Source organism: Nycticebus coucang, chromosome 18, assembly GCF_027406575.1.
Source record: "Nycticebus coucang isolate mNycCou1 chromosome 18, mNycCou1.pri, whole genome shotgun sequence".
Taxonomy (NCBI): domain Eukaryota; kingdom Metazoa; phylum Chordata; class Mammalia; order Primates; family Lorisidae; genus Nycticebus; species Nycticebus coucang.
This window is the reverse complement of record NC_069797.1, coordinates 68,675,615-68,697,788: the sequence shown is the minus strand read 5'-3', so window position 1 is coordinate 68,697,788 and position 22,174 is coordinate 68,675,615. Positions and strand designations below refer to the sequence as shown.

Genomic DNA, 22,174 nt, shown 5'->3' with positions numbered 1-22,174 from the left:
TTATTGTGTATGCTTTACAAAAGTCATTAGAGGTTTAATTGCAAGACATACCATAAAGAAATTTATTACACTGGTTCATTAAAGTCTGTATTTTAAGAAAATTCAAGGTGTTATGCATTGTTGAAATTTTGAGATTATTAGATTTAAATTAATCATGGGAAGAAAATTCCTTGGGTGTCCTGGCATGCACCTGTCATCCTAGATTAGATTCTTTTGGGAGGCTGAGGCAGGAGGATTGCTTGAGCCCAGAAGGTTAAGGCTTCATTGAACTGTGATCACGCCACAACAGAACAAGGTCCTGGAAAACAGAACCAGGCTCTGTTTCTTAAAAAAAAAAAAAATAAATAAATTAAGTAAGCATAAATTGCTATTAATTTTATAGCTTTTTTGATTCTTTGGACAGTACTCACTTATTTTATCTATATATGAGATTACACTTTCATCTATCACTTAACTAATGCTGTGTTTTAATTAGAGTATTAATTTTCAGTACACAAGCATACACAGAAATGAATAGGTTGACTCAATTGTAAGACTAAAATGGCTAAGATAAATATGAAATTTCGTTTAAAATGATTTTTTAACTGTTAAAGTCTATACATGACCATAAACGTATTTGTGTTCTCATTTTAGGCTTTCCTGGGTTCTCCTGTATACAAGTTTGATTTTTCTTATGTCCCTTCTTATGGCAGTTGTTGCAACAGCTTCTTTGCTGTTCCCTCAAAGTAGCAGCATTGTAATATTTCTACTTTTTTTCCTATATGGATTGTCATCTGTAAGTATTTTAAATTGAAATGGAAATAAAGAACTTTCAAAATATTTGATAATACAGCAAAGTCTTTCTCTTTGGTTTACTTGTAGTAATAAATTGTTTCCCGGTTATTGATAAATGACTTAGTGATAAATGATGTAGCATGTTATATTCTTAGGAAAGTTACAGAACAGTCTCAGTTACATTTAATTTTTTTTTAATTTATTTATTTTTATTGTTAAGTCATAGCTGTGTACTACATTTAATTTTTTTCCACATAATGTTTTTCACATACAATTCCTCTGAATCTTTCATTTTTATGTAACCATGTATGTAATTAAAATTGTCTTGTACTAGACTATTTCCTTTTTCTTCAGGAAATCCTGAAAGTTTGAAGTTAATTTATGCCATAGGATGATGATTTTTAAACTGTGTCTTTGTTAATGTAGTTCTTTACCAGGCTTGGTATTAATTTGGTAGATTTGGCTGACTGCTGGATTTCAGTGACCAGTTTTTGTAGTGGTTTTAGTTTCCATTCCGTTTATTGTCCAGTTGTTAAATATTTTGACACTCTTTCTGCTCTTTGCAATGATAAATTTAAGTAACTCATGTAGTTCTACATACAATTGCCTGTATTTTTTTTTACTGGTTTTGTATAATATCAACATATTAAGTTTTAAAGATGTGTCTGGTATTTAAAAGTTTGTTAATTTATTGGTTTGTTCACTTATTTTACACATGTAACTGCAGAAACACATCACTGTCTGGCTTTTGTATTGTAGAGGTGGTTATGTTTACCTATGATACAGATACATTAATAAGATGCCGTCTTTAGTATTTGCTAGTTTAATTTTTTAAAATGTATATCACTATTTATATGAAAATAAAATACCATAGTATTTAGACACTGAAATTATAGTTACATTTTAATTAATGTATTTTTCAATGAAAGTAGCATGTTCTTTTATAGACAGAGTTTAATTTTGTTTTCATGCCAGTGATATGAACAATATATTAACCTGAATATTTATACTTTATAGGTATTTTTTGCTTTAATGCTGACACCTCTTTTCAAAAAATCAAGGCATGTGGGCATAGTTGAATTTCTTGTCACTGTGGCGTTTGGATTTATTGGTCTTTTAATAATCCTTATGGAAAGTTTTCCCAAATCATTAGTATGGCTTTTCAGCCCTTTCTGTCAATGTACTTTTTTGATTGGTATTGCACAGGTAGGTAACATGTTAATCTTGCATTCACTAAATTTTTCTTTGATGTGTAAAATATTATTTTAAAATTTCAGCATGAAAAAGAAATGATTTTTGAGTATTGATGTACATTTTATCATCTAGTTTTATTTTTATATATGTGTGTGTGTGTATTCTTTTATTTTGAGCCAAAGTCTCACCTTGTTGCCTGCCCTGGGTAGAATGCTGTCTGTCGTATCCTCATAGTTCACAGCAACTTCAAACTCTTGGGTTTAAGTAGCTGGGACCACAGGTACCTACTACAACATCTGACTGTTTTTAGGTTGGTCTTGAACTCCAGAGCTCAAGCAATCCACCCGTCTTGGCCTCCCAGAGTGCTAGTATTACAGGCATGACCCACGGCTCCCAGCCTATTTATATTTTTTCCAATTTTAAGTTTTCAGTTAAATGTTCTATTAATAAGTTCTTTGTTTTTTACTTATATCTCCTTAGTCTATGTCACTGCAAAAACTCTATTAGAGTCATTGGTATAAATGTCAGGTAATCCTGATTGCTCTATGGCTTGGTTACATTACTACCACTTGTAGATTATCTCAGAAGAAAGCCTGGCATGGCCAGGCTCAGTGGCTCATGCCTATAATCCTAGTACTTCTCGGAGGCTGAGGCACAGGACGATTGTTTGAGCTCAGGAGTTCAAGATCAGCCTGAGCAAGAACAAGACCCAGTCTTTACTAAAAATAGAAAAAATTAGCCAGACGTGGTGGTGGTTGCCTATAATCCCAGCTATTTGGGAGGTTGAAGCAGCAGGATTGCTTGAGCCCAGGTGTTTGAGGTTGCTATAAACTATGACAGTGTCTCAAAAAAAAAAAAAAATTGTATTCATTTAATGGCAGGGCTGGTACCTAAAAGAAGCTTCAACCTCTGGTACATTTCTCTTTCTACTCTGTCACATATACTCACTATGAATACTTTTACCATAATCAAAATGTCTTTTGATTATATTAATATGCATTAATCAAAATACCTTTTTTACCTTTTCAGTACTAGAAAGATACTAAACATAATTTTATTTTACTTGATTTATTTGATTTCCAAAACAGACCATAACCTTTTTGTTTGCATTACTTATTATCATTATCATACTTTACTTTTATTTCATTTGATAACTTGCATTAGAATAAGTGCCACCAGAGTAGATGTATCCTAGTTTAGAGCACAGCATTGAAAACATTATTGAAAGAACTGTGGTAAGCTTATATTTGGGTAAAGTCTTTAATATTTTCCTTATAAATTTGTATTATTGATTTGATAAACTATATAATTTATTAAAAGGTCTGGCTTAGTTACTGTTACTCTGGATATAATGAATAGTTTTTGTTTGCTTTTTTATCATTTTTATGTAATAAAGCTGATATTTCTATTTTTCAGGTCATGTATTTAGAAGATTTTAATAAAGGTGCTTTATTTTCGAATTTGACTGAAGGCCCATATCCTCTAATTATTACTATTATCTTGCTAGCCCTTGATAGTATATTCTATGTCCTTTTGGCTATCTATCTTGATCAAGTCATTCCAGGTAAATGGGTGCTTATTGAATTTTACTTTAAACATTTTTAGGGTTTTTTTTACCTACCTATAGTCAACTTAATTTTAATTTTTTTCTAAGCCATATTCATTGTTATAACTTTTCATTTATATTTAAATAAGTATAGTTTGTATCTTTGGCCTTAGCCACTAGTGAACATAGGAAGCTTGTGTAACAGAGATCAGGTTTTTTTGCTTTCTTTTAATTTCAGTAGATTTGGGGGGTACAAGTGGTTTTTGTTATATAGATGAATGGTATAATGCTGAACTTAACGACTTTTAGTGTACCTGTCGCAAGAATACTGTACATTGTACCCAATGGGTATATTTTTATCCCTACTCCTCTCCCATTCTCCTTCTTTCTTACTTTTCAGTGTTCATTACACCACTTTATAATCGTATACTACGTATACCCCCATTAAGCTTCCACTTATAAGTGAGAACATGTGATACTTGTTCTTCCATTTCTGAGATGCCTTAGTGTAATAGTCTCTAGTTTTATCCAAGTTGCTGTGAAAGACATTCTTTCGTTCTTGAATAATGTTCACATTTTCTTCTTTTTTTTAATACTACATTTTCTTTATCCACTCTTCATTTGCTAGACACGTTGATTTCATATCTTTGGAATTATAAATTATGCTGCAGTAAACCTTTGGGTGGAGCGCAATTTGTTTTAAAAGATGTAGGTTTGTAGCTGACCTTCTTAACTTGGTCTTTTTTATGTCAGTCTTTTTAAAATAAAGTATTTTATTTTACCCTGGAAGGTCCAAAACTATGAGGTAATAATGAAACTCCTCTTATTCCCCTCATCTCCTGTCCTGCATCTATGGCTAAAATAGCCATTCACTTAGATTCAGTAGTAATACTAAATATCCAACACCTTTTTTTCTCCCCTTGAGTTCTTCATTACTCTTGTCTGTGCTATGTACTGGTACTGTCTTATATGATAACTACTGGCCACATGTGCTTTTTAAAATTTAAATTAATTGAAATTAAACAAATTAACAGTTCATTTCCTTAGTAGCACAAGACCCATTCCAAGTGCTCAGTGGCCACATGTGGCTATTAGTTACCACATTGCACAATATAGGTAACATTTTCATTCATTTTCATCATTGCGGTAAGCTGTATTGTGCAGCACTAGTCTAGACCATTGTGGTGTCTCTGTCTAGCTGTCAACCTCAAGTTTGTCTAAGTGCTTCACCAGTTTATAAAATCACATTTATTACCTAGTCAAAAACCTTGCTGGGCATATTCTGATGAATCAAATAGAAACTCTTTATGTATTAATGTCCTCCATAGCACTTTTTATATATGTAATCTTTTCTTGTCCTCATCATCCTTGTTATACTTGATATCCATCTATACAATCTTATTTACCCTTTTAAAGTTATCTTCAGTGTATCAGCTAGATTGTTTTCAGCTACTCTTAATAAAAAAAACCTTTCTAATTGGCTTAAACAAGGAGAAATTAACTCTCTCAATTAAAAGGAAATCCGGAGATGAGATGGATTCCAAGTCGGTTGACTTGCTGAACTCTGTCATCAGGGCCCCACTGTCTCTGTTTTTACCACCTTTGTTTCAGGCTGGCAGATTTGCTTTCCTCATGGCTGCACTCAGTAAGGTGTTACGCTTCTTTGTTCATGTCCAGTGGAAGATGGAGGGTGAACATCTTCTCCCAGCTAAGCCCTTGGCTTCTGTCTTGTTGGGCACATGCATGTGACTAGAGCAGTAACAGTCATCAGAGTAATGCCAAGTGCTGCTTAAAGCAACTGGAATCTTCTCTGTGATTGGGATGAGATTCCTGCAAAACGTGTTTAACCTAAAAGAATAAATATTTCAAAAACAAGGAGGGGTATAGGTTTTTGGTGGGGAAAGGAGAAAATAGAACATGCTATGTAGGCATTTATTACTGTCTACCATTTCTAACTCATTTTCTGTTCTGTTGCTTACGTAATTCTTTAAAGTCTTCTCCATGAACTGTACAATTTTTCTTAACACTGCCTGTGTGCAGACCACCTATGACAGCACCATTCAGGCCTTCAGCTCAGTCAGCTTGCATTCTAGTCGTTTGGTATATACTTGTACCTACAAGTAAGGTCATTCTAGCATTCTAGTCGTTTGGTATATACTTGTACCTGCAAGTAAGGTCATTGTAGCATTCTAGTCGTTTAGTATATACTTGTACCTGCAAGTAAGGTCATTCTAGCATTCTAGTCGTTTGGTATATACTTGTACCTACAAGTAAGGTCATTCTAGCATTCTAGTCATTTGGTATATACTTGTACCTACAAGTAAGGTCATTCTAGCATTCTAGTCGTTTGGTATATACTTGTACCTGCAAGTAAGGTCATTCTAGCATTCTAGTCGTTTGGTATATACTTGTACCTACAGTAAGGTCATTCTAGCATTCCAGTCGTTTGGTATATACTTGTACCTACAAGTAAGGTCATTCTAGCATTCCAGTCGTTTGGTATATACTTGTACCTACAAGTAAGGTCATTCTAGCATTCCAGTCGTTTGGTATATACTTGTACCTACAAATAAGGTCATTCTAGCATTCCAGTCGTTTGGTATATACTTGTACCTACAAGTAAGGTCATTCTAGCATTGCAGTCGTTTGGTATACACTTGTACCTGCAAGTAAGGTCATTCTAGCATTCCAGTCGTTTGGTATATACTTGTACCTACAAGTAAGGTCATTCTAGCATTCCAGTCGTTTGGTATATACTTGTACCTACAAGTAAGGTCATTCTAGCATTCCAGTCGTTTGGTATATACTTGTACCTACAAGTAAGGTCATTCTAGCATTCCAGTCCTTTGGTATATACTTGTACCTACAAGTAAGGTCATTCTAGCATTCCAGTCGTTTGGTATATACTTGTACCTACAAGTAAGGTCATTCTAGCATTCCAGTCCTTTGGTATATACTTGTACCTACAAGTAAGGTCATTCTAGCATTCCAGTCGTTTGGTATATACTTGTACCTACAGTAAGGTCATTGTAGCATTCCAGTCGTTTGGTATATACTTGTACCTACAAGTAAGGTCATTCTAGTATTCTAGTCGTTTGGTATATACTTGTACCTATAAGTAAGATGTAAGTTTCTTGAGTACAGAAAATATGCTTTACTTACCTTCATGTCCCTGTGAACTCTTAGCACCTCTGAAATTATATATGGAATAGAATTATTTGTCAATAAAACTGATTTTTATCATATAATATTGATTTAACACTTTATACCTAGACTTTATTATTTTTAAATGACAAAAATGATAAATTGTGTACAACATGATCTTTGGAAATATACATTGTGGACTTATACCTACACTTTACATGTAGGTCATCGTGTGTTTCAAATACTGCCTTTATGATTTAAAAACTAAATATGGTAACTCAGTTTTTTAATGTTTATTTTTCAGGAGAATTTGGCTTACGGAGATCATCTTTATATTTTCTGAAGCCATCATATTGGTCAAAGAGCAAGAGAAATTATAAGGAGTTATCAGAAGGCAATGTTAATGGGAATATTAGTTTAAATGAAATTATTGAGCCTGTTTCTTCAGAATTTATAGGAAAAGAAGCCATAAGGTATGATTCAATCTTTGGCAATTTAGGTATAAGAACTGCTGATGGAATCTAGCACATTTAACTCCTGTACTTTAAAGATGTACGTAAGTATGGTATTTTAGATTTGATAGGCACTTCATGACATTAAAACATGGTGTTAATAAGGGCTACTTTTCTTTTATGTTATTATTTTCTTTGCAACCACTTAGAATAAAGTCGTTGCTTGGTTTGAAATTTTATATTTCAGTAGAAATTTTTAAAAGTAATAAACCCAGTGTTTATACAATTAATCTTAAAGCTTTTCCTGTTTTTCAGGTTAAAACAAAATAAATATTTTATAATTTTTTTTTTTTACAAATTAAGTTTCCTTTGTCTGATTGCCAGTTAAATACAGAGTTTTAATTTCATAGCTTAACAATGAAGGGTCATACACTGAAGCCAGTGCATACAACTAGCATTACACAGTTGAAATCAGTTACAAGGTTTGGCCTGACAAATGCTAGGGGATTAAATTTAACAGGTATTAAATTTAACAGGTGTTAAATTTCATCTTGCACACCAGAGTCATACATACAGGGCAAAGTCAGAGCTTTTATATTTGCATTTATTCTTCATTTAACCTTTAAAACACTACTATAGTTGAATATTAAAACAGAAACAATAGCAAGTAGTGAGCATATTATGATTACAGTCCCTCACTCATACGTTGCTGCACGTAAAATGCCAGAATGAGTGTTATTCACTGGCACACTAAGAGGTTTGACACTGACTACCACCTCTGGGATGATGTCCACCATCCTCTCATGCTTCTCCATTGTCATGGCGACGTCTTTCCTGATTTGGATCAAAGTCCACCAGTTCTACTTTATCCATTCCATCAGTCTCTTCTACTTCCTTCCTCTCTGGTAGAAGTTTTTCCAGCAAACAGTGTTTATCAGGAGAAAGAAAGCCATTCTCAGGGGAAGTTTACCTTAAATTCGATGATTAGGCTACCCTTTTCATAAGGTCCTTATAAATTGGCACGCCTTCATTTAGCACACACTTGATATTCCATGCTTGACAGCCTGACCTGGAGGAGGGGTGATGACTATGGTTCAGTTGTCAAGAGTAGATACTGGCTTTTGGAAGCCACACAATGCTTCATCTAGCTGTTATGTCCATCCACATGCAAAGGTCTTCTCCTCGTCGAGTGAAAACAGCACGGTCCTTCTGATCTAACACAATGATAATATCTCCTGGCTCCAATCCTGGTTCTTGGTCTCCTTCACCATGGAATGTTATCTTCTGGCCATCTTTCATGCCTTTGTTAATATGAACTTACAGAATCATCTTCTCTCGAACTATCTTCCTTCCATTGCAGCTTTTACATCTATCTTTAGGACTGATCCGTTCTCCATGGCCCTGGCACTCTATGCACACAGACTGAATTTGAACCATTCCAGGTCCTATCTGATGAATTCTTATTTGCATTCCAGTACTTCAGCAATGGGGACAGCACTCTACTGCTCATTTTTACCACCTGGGCTTTCACATTTGTCGCAAATCGCATTCTTTTGCAGAGCCAGTTTTCTTGTGGCACCATTACATAAATCTTCTAAGGTAACTGAGAGCTGATGTACCACCTTTTTTACCTCTCCTTTCTTTCTGCATCCTTCCTCCTCCTCCAAAAAACATCAAAGATGTCCATGGGGGAGCCAAAGCCACCACCTGCTCCACTCTCTTTAATTGCCTCTTCTCCTTTATCTCCCTTTTCTTCACATCAGAGAACTTCATAAGCTTGAGAAATCTGTTTAAACTTCTCGCCTTCATTTGGATTCTTATCAGGGTGGTACTTCAAGGCCAGTTTTCTATATGCCTTCTTCAGTTCTTCATGAATGGCATTGGGTTTGACTCCCAAAGCATCACAGTAAGTGGTTTCTTTCACCATTTCTACAGCTGGTGAGAGGGCAGAGGCCCACGCAGTGGAGCGGAAAGGAGCGGTTAGCTGGCTGTGCACAGCTCGGCAGCCGCCACTTCTCTGCCTCCCACCGAGCATTCTGGAAAGTTCCCAATATTTTATAATTTTATTCCTGCTACATTGTCTTATATAACATATTAAATTATCCTCTCTTAATTTCATAGGCCTTTATGGATTTGTGACATAATTAAAACATCACTTTAATTTTTAAGAACCAAAGAAATTATTATTTTTTCTAGATCAGTCAGTACTAAATTTAAAAAATAAATAAGAAAATAAATAAAAGCAAAAATTTATAAAGTATAAATATGTTTTTTAAATTAAAAACATATAAAAGCAGAGTCAAAATATTTAAGATATAATCAGTGGGCCAGTGATTTGATTTGTCAAGGGTAAAATTTGAAGTGATTAACAAAATCATTAATTTTTTTTTAAAAAGAATGTAAAAAAATTGAAGGTGGAATGTGGGAATCATTTCACATGTATGGACAATTTGAAATGTGTGTTGACATGAAAGGAATTTGGCTTATATTTCCCTTAATTGATATAGCAAATATTTGATTAATCAGACGAAAAGGAATCCATTAATTGCCTGAATCAAATACTTCACTTGTTTATTTATATATTTTTTTGAGTCAGGGTCTTCTTATATTGCTTAGGGTCTAGAGTGGTGTGACACGGTCATAGCTTCCTGCAACCTTGAACTCCTGGGCTTAAGAAGTCCTCCCATCTAAGCTTCCCAAGTAGATGGACTATATACATGTGCCACCGTACGTGGCCATCTTCATTTATTTTTATTTATGTTGACTTGCCATGAAAAATGAATGAATAAATGGTACTTAAGGCAGGAATACTATTCTTTCTTTCTTTTTTTTTTGGAGACAAAGTCTCACTCTGTCACCTTAGATAGAGTGCCATGGTGTCATAGCTCACAGCTACCTCAAACTCTTGGATTCAAGTGATCCTCTTGTCTCAGACTCTTGAGTAGCTGGGACTACAGGTGCTTGCCACACCCCCAGCTAGTTTTTCTATTTTTTTGGTAGAAAGGAGGACTTGCTCTTGCTGAAGCTCATCTTGAACTCCTGAGCTAAAGGGATCCACCTGCCTCAGCCTCCCAGAGTGTTAGGATTATAGGTGTGAGCTACCATGCCCAGCCTTCTTTTGTAGCATCTTTAATATAATTTTGGTTGACCTTTAAACAACATGAGGTTAAACTGCACAAGTCTAGTCATACATGGATTTTTTTTTTCAATGAATATATCGGAAAATTTTTTGGAGATTTGCAATAATTTGAAAAAATTTGCAAGTGAACTAGGTAGCTTAGAAATACCAAAAAAAGAAAATTTAATCTGAAATTAAAAAAAAGTGAAGTTTGTCATGAATACATAAAATATATGTACATGTTAGTCTACTTTATTATTTACTGCCATAAAATAATATACGAATCTGTTATTGAAATTTAATTTTTATCAAAACTTAGACACTATCACTGAACCATACATGGTGTCATTTGCAGTCATGAGAAATGTAAACAAATAGAAACATGCAGTATTCAATCATAACTTCATAAAATTAACTATAGTACACTGTACTACTGTAATCTCATAGTTGCCTCCTGTTGGAGTGAGCTCAGCTGTTGAAAGTGCTTAAAACACTGCACGTCATCGATTATCTCCTCGTGAGCAGTTCATCTCCAGGAAATTGCATATTGCAATAAAAAATCATCTCTTGTGGTTCTTGTATATTTTTCGTTGTGTTTAGCACAGGACAGTACACCTTGAATAACACCACAGGATCCATAGGAAGTGCCTCTGGTGATTCTAGAATTGTTCCCAAGAAGCAAGTTTATAGAATTAAAAGAAAAAGTTAATTTGTTTCATCTGTGGATTAAGGTCTGCAGCTACTGTTGTCTACCATATGAGGCAGTTTACCTCAGAAACAGATGGTGTTCATTCATGGTATCAATAAATATAGTGCAGTGCTCTTCCTTAGGATTTTAACATTTTCTTTTTGTAGTTGGCTTTATTATAAGAATATAGTATACAGTGTAACATACAAAGTATGTGTTAATTGCTTATGTTATTGGTAGGGCTATTCATAGTTTGGTTTTTGGAGAGTCCAAAGTTACATGCAGACTTTTGACTGTGTGAGAGGTTGTCTTCTCTAACCCCTGAGTTTAAGGGTTAATTATTGTCAACTTTCTTTGGTTTGTTCTTTTAGTAGGAAGTTACTCTATATTATTCCTGTAATATATGACAGCTTTGCTGAAAAATATCGTACATGTAAACACACATTTATAAATTGCTAAAATGCTTAAAATAGAAAACTGTTTTTCAGAATCAATGGCATTCAGAAGACATACAGAAAGAAAGGTGAACATGTAGAGGCTTTGAGAAGTAAGTAGCTTTCCTAGTGTTTAGTCCATGGCATTAAACTACAAAGGCAAAAACAATTTGCATAGTTTGTGGGAAATTTAAGCTTCTATACCATAATTTTCTATCTTCCTTTTAGAGATCCTTTCATTTATTTAAATAATTAATATTGTAATAAAAGTAACATCAAAGTTGTAAGCAAATAATTCTTATCTTCTAAGATGGTATATTCAATTATTGCAAAAGTCTACATCTTTTTCATTTTATTATGATGCATGTGTATATGTATTAGTTGCTTTTAAAACATTCTCTTAGGCTAATAAAGAATTTCTCAATCTCAGCCCTACTGACATTTTGGTCTTGATAATTCTTTGTCGTAGAGAACTGTCCTGAGATTCGTAATGAATTTTAGACTGTTTAGCAGTGTGTTAGTCACAGTTTTCAGAACCAGTAAAATACACACATGCACACACACAGAACAAGTGTGAGGGTAGGGCTGGACAGGATTATGTTAAGAAATTGCTTCATGAGACTGTGGAACCTGGTCAGTCCAAAAATGTATAGGGCAATTTGGAAACTCAGGCAAGAGTCGAAGTTGCAATCTTGAATCCAAAATTTATAGACAGATCCACAGGCTGGAAACTCATGCAGGTATCTGTTTTACATTCTTGAGTCAGAACTCCACCCTCATGAAATCTCTTTCTTAAGGTCTTCAAATGACTGTATGAGTTCTTACGTTACTTTAGGATTATCTGAGACTGGTGGGTGTTTTAGTATGACCTCATATTCATGGCTTTTAACCTGCTCATTTCTCTAGTGGGCCGTGGGAGGGGTGCTTTGCTTCTGTTCTCTATGTTCTCTTATCTCCAAAAGGTTAGCTGAACCAGAAGCAGTTTGGTGTTTCTTATTATGCTGTTTCTCATTCTCCTTTTATTTACTTTTCAGTTATACACATGTATCTTTTAGTAATTATCTGTTACACATCTTTGACTAATTATTGATTTATAAATTAGTGCTTTACTATTTCTCAGATAAAAGGCCAAGACCTTACTTTTAACTATGTTGTAATTCATATACTTTTATTTTCATGTATTTTAATCCTACTTGTATTTTAAACCAAAGATAATGTTTTTAAAAGTTCATTTAGATTTACTGGTACATTTGCCTCATCATTTACTTCATTATTTCTTATCTTCTATCTAGGATAATTTTCCTTGTACGTGAAGATCTTTTAGTATTTCCTTTAATGAGAGTAAATGATATATTCTGTCAGGTTTTATTTTTTTTAATCTTCTTCCACCTTTAATTTTGAAGAGGATTTCTGTGAATGTATAATTTTAATCTTGGCAGTTACTTTCTTTCAGGGATATAAAATGTAATTCTCTTGTTTCCATTGTTTAGTTTGAAAAGAGAGCTATCAGTTTTATTATAAGTCTGTTGTTGGTACTGTGTTTTCCTTTCCTCTGACTGTTTTTAAAGATCTTTCTATTTTTAGGGTTTTTTTTTTTATATAATTTTACTTCAGGGTTTTGTTTGTTTTTTCATTTATTCTGCTTTGGGTGTTTAGTGCTTCTTGAATCTGTGGCTTGATGTCTTCTGTTTTAGAAAAATCTTCAGCCATTTATTTTCCAATACTGTTTCTGTCCCATTTTCTCTTTTCTCTTTAGAATTATTACTTCATGTGACAGTTTTTCATTTTATCCCATTTATTTTTTATTCTGTAATCTCACTTATTCTTTTGTTTCTGTGTGATAGTCTAGATCAGAGGTTCTCAACTTTCCTAATGCCAGGGCCCTTTAATATAGTTCCTGTATGTTGAAACCCACAGGTTGCCGCTGGTCTAGATATTTTTTTCTGACTTTTCTTATTCACTAGCTTTTTCTTTAGTTGGGTCTGATCAGTAAGCTAAGCTGTTTTTCAAAATCTTAATTTCTCTTATCTGTTCAAATTTTTGTCTTTTCACTTTTCTTTTTTTTTTTTTTTTTTTTTTTGAGACAGCGTCTCAATTTGTCACCCTAATAGAGTGCTGTGGCATCACAACTCACATCAACCTAAGACACCTGGACTCAAGCGATTCTCTTACCTCAGCCTGCCTAGTAGCTGGGATTACAGGCACTTGCCACAATGCCTGGCTATTTTTTTTTTTTTTTTTTAGAGGTGGGGTCTTGCTCTAGCTCAAGCTGGTCCTGAACTCGTGAGCTCAGGCAGTCTGCCCGCCTTGACCTCCCCAGAGTGCTGGGATCAAAAGGCGTGAGCTGTGTGCCCAGACTTTTCACTTTTGGTAGTTTTTTTATAGTTTCTAGTTTACCAGCATTTGCTTATGAAGATGGTATCATAGTTATTTTAAAAGTTTTGTTGTAAGGTGCCAATAGATAGATACCCTATAGATATATTTTTATTGTCTATCTTCTTCTGTTGGTCTTTGGCCTCATCTTGCCTTCTCCTGAATTTGCTTTTGATTTTCTTTGAAGTGACTATTGTACCTCAAAGGAATGCCTTACTAAGCGATGTAAGTTCAAATACGCAGATTACATATGCGGGTATCTGTGTATACAGTATACAGATACAGTGTATCTCTCTCTTCTGAGAGAATTATATTCATAGTCTTCTCTTGGATTTCTGCTGTATCCTTAGTTCTTATACTGAACCTTTAGGATAACTGTGTTCTTGTTCACCATTTTCCTTTGTTCTTTTAATTTGGATTACTGGCATTGAGATGTGAGACTTTTTCTATTTTGTTTTATATTTTAGCCTTCTTAGCTTAATGTCTTGACTAATTCATTTCTAGTTTATAATTTTAGACCTCCATTGCCTGTCTTCCTTCATCTCTATACAGTATATCCATCCCATGATATTTATGCATTAAATTAAACTTTCGAGCCATTCCTGTACTATTGGTTAATTTCTGTTTTTTTACCAGTGTATTTAAAATGCCTGTAAATACCTTTGGGAACAAATTCCTTGGGAATTCCCAAAAGCCAGTACACAAAACCTTCCACATGTTTTGTGTGCCTCCTAAATCTTACTGTATGAACAAATAACTATTTTTACTTACTTTCTTACTGTTTATACCACTGACCCTAACAAATAATTATTTAAACACCTATCAAATATGCTGATAACTTTAAATATGTCTATAAATTTATTGCCTTCAAGATTGTATAAGTATTATGAATTATTTGGCATGTCTGAATAGAAGTAAAAATCACTTTTACGTCTTCTTTTTTCCTGAACTAGATTTGTCATTTGACATATATGAGGGTCAGATTACTGCATTACTTGGCCACAGTGGAACAGGAAAGAGTACATTGATGAATATTCTTTGTGGACTGTGCCCACCTTCTGATGGTGAGAATTTTCAGATTAAAAGAAAAAAAATTTTTTTTTCTTCAGTTTGCTAGTGTTGTTAACCAAAGGGTCACAAAATGATTATTCATCTAATAAATGTATAATGACTTCTGTCAATGATTCAAGACCTACTTCTGTATCGGTATCTTTTTTTTTTGACTACATACATTTGGTTATTATTATTATTTTCTTTCTTTTGAGACAGAGTCTCACTATGTGCCCCTCGGTAGAGTGCTGTGGCATCACAGATCACAGCAACCTCAAATCTTGGGCTTCAGCAATTTTCTTGCCTCAGCCTCCCAAGTAGCTGGGACTACAGGTGCCCGCCACAACGCCTGGCTATTTTTTATTGCAGTTGCCATTGTTGTTTAGCAGGCCCCAGCCAGGTTCAAATCTACCAGCCTTGGTGTATATGGCTGGTACCGTAACCACTGTGCTAAAATGATTCTATCACATTTAATCAAGTTAAAGGGATCTAATTTTGTACATGTTTCTATCACTTACATATGTGCATGTTTATTCTTCATTTTCAGGATGGATAAGTTAAGTAACTGGGAATTCAGTCAGCGCTACTTTATTATTTTAGGTTGAGAAAATGAATAAAGATTTCTAAATGCAGAAATAGAAAAAAGGAAAGAATGTTAAATGTGTATATCATCTCCTATCCTAAGGTAGAATTTTAGGAACAGTGCTTCAAAAAAAGGTTGGACGATTAAGTTCTCCAGCCTCATTGTTAAATACCACTATGATCACTTTTGAAGTACTTGCCCTTGGCATCTGTTAAACAGAGTGATATTCAGCAGTGAGGTATGTAGCATTCTTTTTAGAATGACTTTGCAAACTTAGCTGTCAGAGCTCATACAATGACAGCTCTGATGGCCATTCCAGAAAGAGTTGCAGACTGCTTTGAAGGGTAAACTAGGTGCATAGCTCCCGAGGGGGAGTACCTTGAAGATGATGATAATAATAGTCAGCAATGAGGTATAAGCACTTTTTTCTAGGACAAGTTTGCAAACTTAATTGTCTGACCTTTGTAGTTTTGTTATGTGATTGTTTATTAGGTAACAGTGCAATGTAATAGCCCCATATTTTCACAATACCCAAATGTGGGGTCAGTACAATTAATATTTTACTTTGTAAGAGAGCCAAATTGTATTGAATCTGAATTTCAACCTTTTAAGTTTAGATCAGCTTTTAAAATTAGTATGATTTTGTTCTTCTTAATTGTGTTTCTCTTTGATAGTAGTCATAATATCTTTCATTTTTATAAGAATTCATGATTTTTGTTATGATTCTCCACATACCATCACATTGATGTAACAGTTCTTATATATTAGCTTTGATTTTATAGAAGAGAAAAGCTGGAATTCAAAGCGATTCAGTAATTTGCTGAAGGTAGCATAGCTTGCTGAGATAAAATTTATAGTTCTTTGATCCCTCTACTATTTTATGTCTGGAAAATTGCTACGATAAGTATAAACAATGTACCAATGAATTTTTATGTTTAGTGTTAAGCTTTTAGTTTCTTGCTCTTTTTACTATGTAATATGACTTGGAAGGAAAATAAAATGCGAATAAAACATAACTGAAATAGGAATATGGAAATGAAAATGTGATTCTAAATTTATGTTGATTCTTACCTTATATTTCTCTTTCATCAAAATAAGTTATTAGAATATTTTAAAACACATACAGTTTAATATAATGTATTTAATATATATTGAAGTATATATTGTGCTTTTAGGATTTGCATCAATATATGGATACAGAGTTTCAGAAATAGATGAAATGTTTGAAGCAAGAAAAATGATTGGCATTTGTCCTCAGTTAGATATACACTTTGATGTTTTGACAGTAGAAGAAAATTTATCAATTCTGGCTTCAATCAAAGGAATACCAGCCAACAATATAATACAAGAAGTATGTTTTTCTTATAGAAATATTTATTTCCTGTAAATTAGTAATAATAACCTTTTGAAATACAATTGTACAATTGAAAATCTAAATATAAAACCTGTCCTGAGCCATAAAACTGAAAAGTCATTACAGGGAATTAGAATTTGAACCAAATGTTTTAGCACACATAAAAGAGTTCTTATTTCATCTGGAAAATACTCACCTCTTTCCTCACTTCCAGTCTCATCTCTCCCTTCACTTCTCTTTCCCCAACCTTGCTCCATCCCTCGTATTCTCCTCCCCAACCGTACACTCAGTGACTTCACCATGATCCTTTCTTATTCCTTCCCCATTACTCAGGAAGGCACAAAAGTGAAATAGACCTTTCCCTCAAGAATCTTATTACCTCTTATTTTCAAAATTACTTATAAACAGATGTCCAAATTATACTACCGGAGCATTTTTAAATTTGATATTAAAAGTACTTAAAAACTTACATTACTTAAATGCTTAAAATACTCAAGCATTAAGTTACATAAATATGATTTTAAAATCTCATTATTCACACCTTACTTTTACAGGTGCAGAAGGTTTTACTAGATTTAGACCTGCAGGCTATCAAAGACAACCATGCTAACAAATTAAGTGGTGGTCAGAAAAGAAAGCTGTCTTTAGGAATTGCTGTTCTTGGGAATCCAAAGGTAAATAAATGCTAGTTTTAAAGATAAAATTGTTTTAAATCGTGTTGAATAAAAAAAACAGGTTTTAGAAAGGTATACATTATGTAAAATATAAACATTCATAAAGCAATTATGTTATTATGGATATCATCATATTAATGAGATTTTAAAACTGAAGTCAGAAAGTTCTGATATCGGTTACTTTTTGTGAAAGGAATGGAAGATATGGATTTTAGTTACATCTGCCATGTTTTGGTTCCTTAAAAAATGATCTGAAGGAAATATGGTCAAAAATAACATTGGTTAAATTTGAATGATTTATATTAATCATAGTTTATAATAAAAGTTTTAAAATGGGGGCGGCGCCTGTAGCTCAAGGAGTAGGGCACCGGTCCCATATGCCGGAGGTGGTGGGTTCAAACCCAGCCCCAGCCAAAAACCACACACACAAAGTTTTAAAATGGAAAAAAATCAGAAATAGTTCATTTTGTTGCTGTTTTGCTGCTTTTATTTGTGTCTGTGTTTGTTTTTTGTGCTGTTCTCTGTCTTGTCTTGCGTAGTGCAGGACAGCCAGGTATGTACACGCAGCCAAGATGAGTCCTCCCTCTTCTCCACCATCCTGCCACACTCCCCTGGCTGCCGGATGTGACGCTGGATTCTGGTTTTGTGTTAATTCATTTGCCTTCCTAATCCTACCACCTAGTTTTTAAAATTGAAAATAGTCTTGAAACAAATTGCTTCCTTGAACTAAATAGAACATCTCTTAAAAACCAATTGTTAAATGTACAAATTTGATTGCTAAGGATGCTAGCAATGTTTTTTATTTTATTTATCTGATTGTTACTATAGTCACATATTACAGACATTAGTCTTTTAGGATTAAACCCAGGAAAATATTCATATGCCAAACTCATCATTTTTAAAATTTACATGAACTTAAATATGGGTGAAAAACTCAGATTACATATATTTCTGATTGAAAATAATGGCTTGAAATGGGAAACTTATATATATATTATAATAAATACTTTAGCTTTTTGAGGATTCTCTACCCTTCCCTACTCTTTTGCACACAGATATTACTGTTGGATGAACCAACAGCTGGAATGGACCCCTGTTCTCGCCATATTGTTTGGAATCTTCTAAAATATGGAAAAGCCAGTCGCGTGACAGTATTCAGTACTCATTTCATGGATGAAGCTGACATCCTTGCTGGTGAGATTTTTGCTTTTATTTTTTATTTATTTATTTTTTTATATATATTTTTGAGGTAGTCTTTGTCACCCTCAGTAGAGTGCTGTAGCATCATAGCTCACAGCAACCTCAAACTCTTGGGTTCAAGTGATTCTCTTGCCTCAAACTCTTGGGTTCAAGTGATTCTCTTGCCTCAGCCTCCTGAGTAGCTGGGACTACAGGTGCCCACCACAACACCTGGCTATTTTTAGAGGTGGGGTCTCGCTCTTGCTCAGGCTGGTCTCAAACCCATGAGTTCAGGCAATCCACCTGCCTCGGCCTCCCCAAGTGCTAGGATTACAGGCATGAGCCACTAGTTTTGTTTTATTTTTGAAGAATAAGGTCATGGGCCAAAGGGAAGGTGAATATGGAGATACTAAATCCTGAGGGGTAAATAGAGAAGCTGTTACCTACCGGTATGTATTCATCACAAAAAATTAAAAATTTTTAAAATGATATGTTTTTGTGTTGGATATTTCTAAGACCACTCCAAGTTGAGTGATTTTCTAGGAAAAGTCATAGGACTCAGTGTATAGTCATACTCATGGCTATGATTTATTACAGTAAAAGCAAAATTAGCAAAGGGAAAAGGTACATGGGGCAATGTCTGGGAGGAAACCGGGCACAAGCTTCCAAGAGTTTTCTCCCAATGAAGTCACTCAGGATGTGCTTAATTTCTTTTTTTCTTTTCTTTCTTTTTTTTTTTTTTTTTTTTTTGAGACAAGAGTCTCACTCATTTGTCCTGGGTAGAGTGCCCTGTCATCATAGTTCACAACAACCTCAAACTCGTGGGCTCAAGTGATTGATTTCTTGTCTCAACCTCCCGAGTAGCTAGGATTATAGCACCTGCCACAGTGCCCAGCTGTTTTTTTAGAGATGGGATCTCGCTCTTGCTTAGGCTGGTCTCCAGCTCCCAAGCTCACATAATTCATCCTCCTTGGCCTCTCAGAGTGTTAGGATTATAGGCGTGAGCCACCATGCACTGCCTCTGCTTAATTTCTTCATTATTAAAAGGTAATAAATAACGTGTGTGAAATGTCTACCAGGGAAGGTTTTTAGAAACTCAGTACACAGTATTCTTAATGGTGCTGGTCATAGGCACCCTCTATGTAGCATATATAAAACTTTCAGACTTTCAAAAGGAAAGCATGTATTCATCATAAACCATATTGTTTCTTAGTTTAGGGATAGTGTGCCATTCTTTTTTTTTTTTTTTTGGTAACAGAATCTCACTATGTCGCCCTTAGTAGAGTGCCATGGCATCACAGCTCACTGCAACCTCAAACTCTTGGGCTTAAGAGATTCTCTTGCCTTAGCCTCCCAAGTAGCTGGGACTACAGGTGCCCGCCACAATGCCCGGTTATTTTTTTGTTGCAGTTGTTTTGCTGGCCTGGGCCGAGTTTGAACCTGCTAGCCTCGGTCTATGTGGCTGAAGCTGTAACCACTGTGTTATGGGCGCCGAGCCAGCCATTCTAAATTTGTTTACAGAATAATTGGGAACTCTCCCCAAATCCAGGTTTCCATATACCAGTCTTGGGCCAACCTTGTTAAGCAGCCTAAGCATAGCAGTCTCAAACATGCCTCATTAACTCTTTTCTGCAAATTTTTATGTATATATATGCACATAAAGAACCCAGTTTTAATACATGATTTTTAATGGAGTAAGACCGATTGGGTACCTTGTTACTTAATAGCTGTGTGAAATATGTGTAAGCAATACATTTTCTTATTGCCTCAGTATTTGCATCTAAAAAATAGGTGATGATCATTTACTACCATTCTCATAAGAGGTGGTTGATGATGTTTAATGATATCATAACATAGAGCTCTAGGTGCGGTGGTTCACACCTGTAATCCTAATGTTTTGGGAGGCCAAGGTGGGAGGATTGCTTGAGCGTGGCAGTTCAAGACCAGTCTGAGCAAGAGTGAGACCCTGTCTCTACTAAAAATAGAAAAACTAGCCAGGCATAGTGGCACACGCCTATAGTTCCAGCTACTGAGGAGGCTGAGGCAAGAGGATTGCTCAAGCCCCAGAGTTTGAAGTTGCTGTGAGCTGTAATTCCACAATACTCTACCCGGGTGACAGAGTGAGAGACTCTTGTTTTTAAAAGAAAAAAAAAAAGTATAATATGGGTGTCTGTCATGATTATCCATAAAATATAAATGCTGTTTATATTAAACTTAGAAATTACAATGTAAATTCTCTTTTTGCAGATAGGAAAGCTGTTATATCACAAGGAATGTTGAAATGTGTTGGTTCTTCAATTTTCCTCAAGAGTAAATGGGGGATTGGCTACCGCCTAAGGTATCCTTCTTTTTTTTGACAAAATGTCTTGCTCTGTCACCCAGGTTAGAGTGTAGCATAGCTTATTGCAACTTGGAACTCCTGGTTGCTCAAGAAGTCTTTCTGCCTCAATCTTCTGAGTAGCTGGGATTATAGGTGCATGCCACCACACTCTGCTAATTTTCCTTTTTTTAATAGAGATGGGAAGTCAACTCTTGCTTAGGCTGGTCTTGAACTCTTGACTTCGAGCAATCCTCCCACCTTGGTCTCCCAAAGTGCTAATACAGGCATGAGCCACCAGGACTGTGCCATCATTAATTCTTCATTGCCTTTATTCTTTATTATACTTTTGATCTACTTTATTATTTTGGGGGTTTGCCATAGTATACTTTGTGACCATATTTTGTGGCACTAAATTTAATTTAAAGCCTTTGTAATTTACTTTTAGTTGTTTATTGAGTAATCATTAACAAATCACGATTTTTGGTATTCTTTAGCATGCACATAGACAAATACTGTGCCACAGAATCTCTTTCATCACTGGTTAAACAACATATACCAGAAGCTACTTTATTACAACAGAATGACCAACAACTTGTATATAGCTTGCCTTTCAAGGACATGGACAAATTTTCAGGTATTAGTTATATTAAGTTTGTTGGGTTCTGAACCAGGATCTTTTATTGGAAATAGGTTTTCTTGATTTTCTTTTTGTTTATTTCTCTGTGTAGTATTTCCTTTTCCCAGGTAGCCAGAGTTAATATTTTAATTATGCTTTTATTTTGTTCTTGAAAACCAGAAATACTACAAGCTATCTTTGTTTTTTTCTTACATATTACAAACAAAAAATGGTAGCTAATATGTTAATTTAAATACTTAAGAACATGTAAACAAGTATAAATAATTGTGTCTACTTTGTTGTCAAGGAAAACCATTACCCTACAGTTCCTTGTAGGCCTCCTGAGAGTACGACGCGCAGGTGTGTGTGTGTGCTTATTTGTGTATCTTCTCAGGTTCTTTTTTGGTTTAGTGATTTCCTAATAAATTCTACGGTAAACCCTTGAATTGTTTTAATTGAGACTTAAAAATATTTTTAATGAGGAATTTAAACTCGTTTCCTTCCTTTAGTTAGGAATTGTTTAATAGCCAAAAGGGTATTACTGATATAGGTATGTTGTATAAAATTTTTATAGCATTTATACTATAATTAGAAAATTTGTTTCCATAGTAGCTTATTATTATTATCTTTTTTTTTTTTTTGCAGTTTTTGGCCAGGGCTGGGCTTGAACCCGCC

At 34.5% G+C, this 22,174-nt stretch overlaps 1 protein-coding gene and 1 pseudogene across 3 annotated transcripts in view; one reads left to right on the top strand and one right to left on the bottom strand.

Moving 5' to 3' along the window:
• The window catches only part of ABCA5 (ATP binding cassette subfamily A member 5), an 81,675-nt gene that overhangs the window by 18,202 nt on the left and 41,299 nt on the right, over window positions 1-22,174 (top strand). For 2 of the 3 annotated variants that reach the window (XM_053569668.1, XM_053569667.1), the window contains exons 7-17: window positions 634-775; window positions 1,792-1,980; window positions 3,385-3,532; window positions 6,963-7,131; window positions 11,405-11,463; window positions 14,677-14,787; window positions 16,532-16,707; window positions 17,265-17,384; window positions 18,440-18,578; window positions 20,811-20,901; window positions 21,378-21,517. In XM_053569668.1, coding sequence (XP_053425643.1) covers window positions 634-775; window positions 1,792-1,980; window positions 3,385-3,532; window positions 6,963-7,131; window positions 11,405-11,463; window positions 14,677-14,787; window positions 16,532-16,707; window positions 17,265-17,384; window positions 18,440-18,578; window positions 20,811-20,901; window positions 21,378-21,517 — 1,484 coding nt within the window. The remainder of the gene's footprint in view (window positions 1-633; window positions 776-1,791; window positions 1,981-3,384; window positions 3,533-6,962; window positions 7,132-11,404; window positions 11,464-14,676; window positions 14,788-16,531; window positions 16,708-17,264; window positions 17,385-18,439; window positions 18,579-20,810; window positions 20,902-21,377; window positions 21,518-22,174) is intronic. The other variant, XM_053569670.1, reaches the window with a different exon arrangement.
• Window positions 7,861-9,037, bottom strand: LOC128570471 (dnaJ homolog subfamily A member 1-like; annotated as a pseudogene).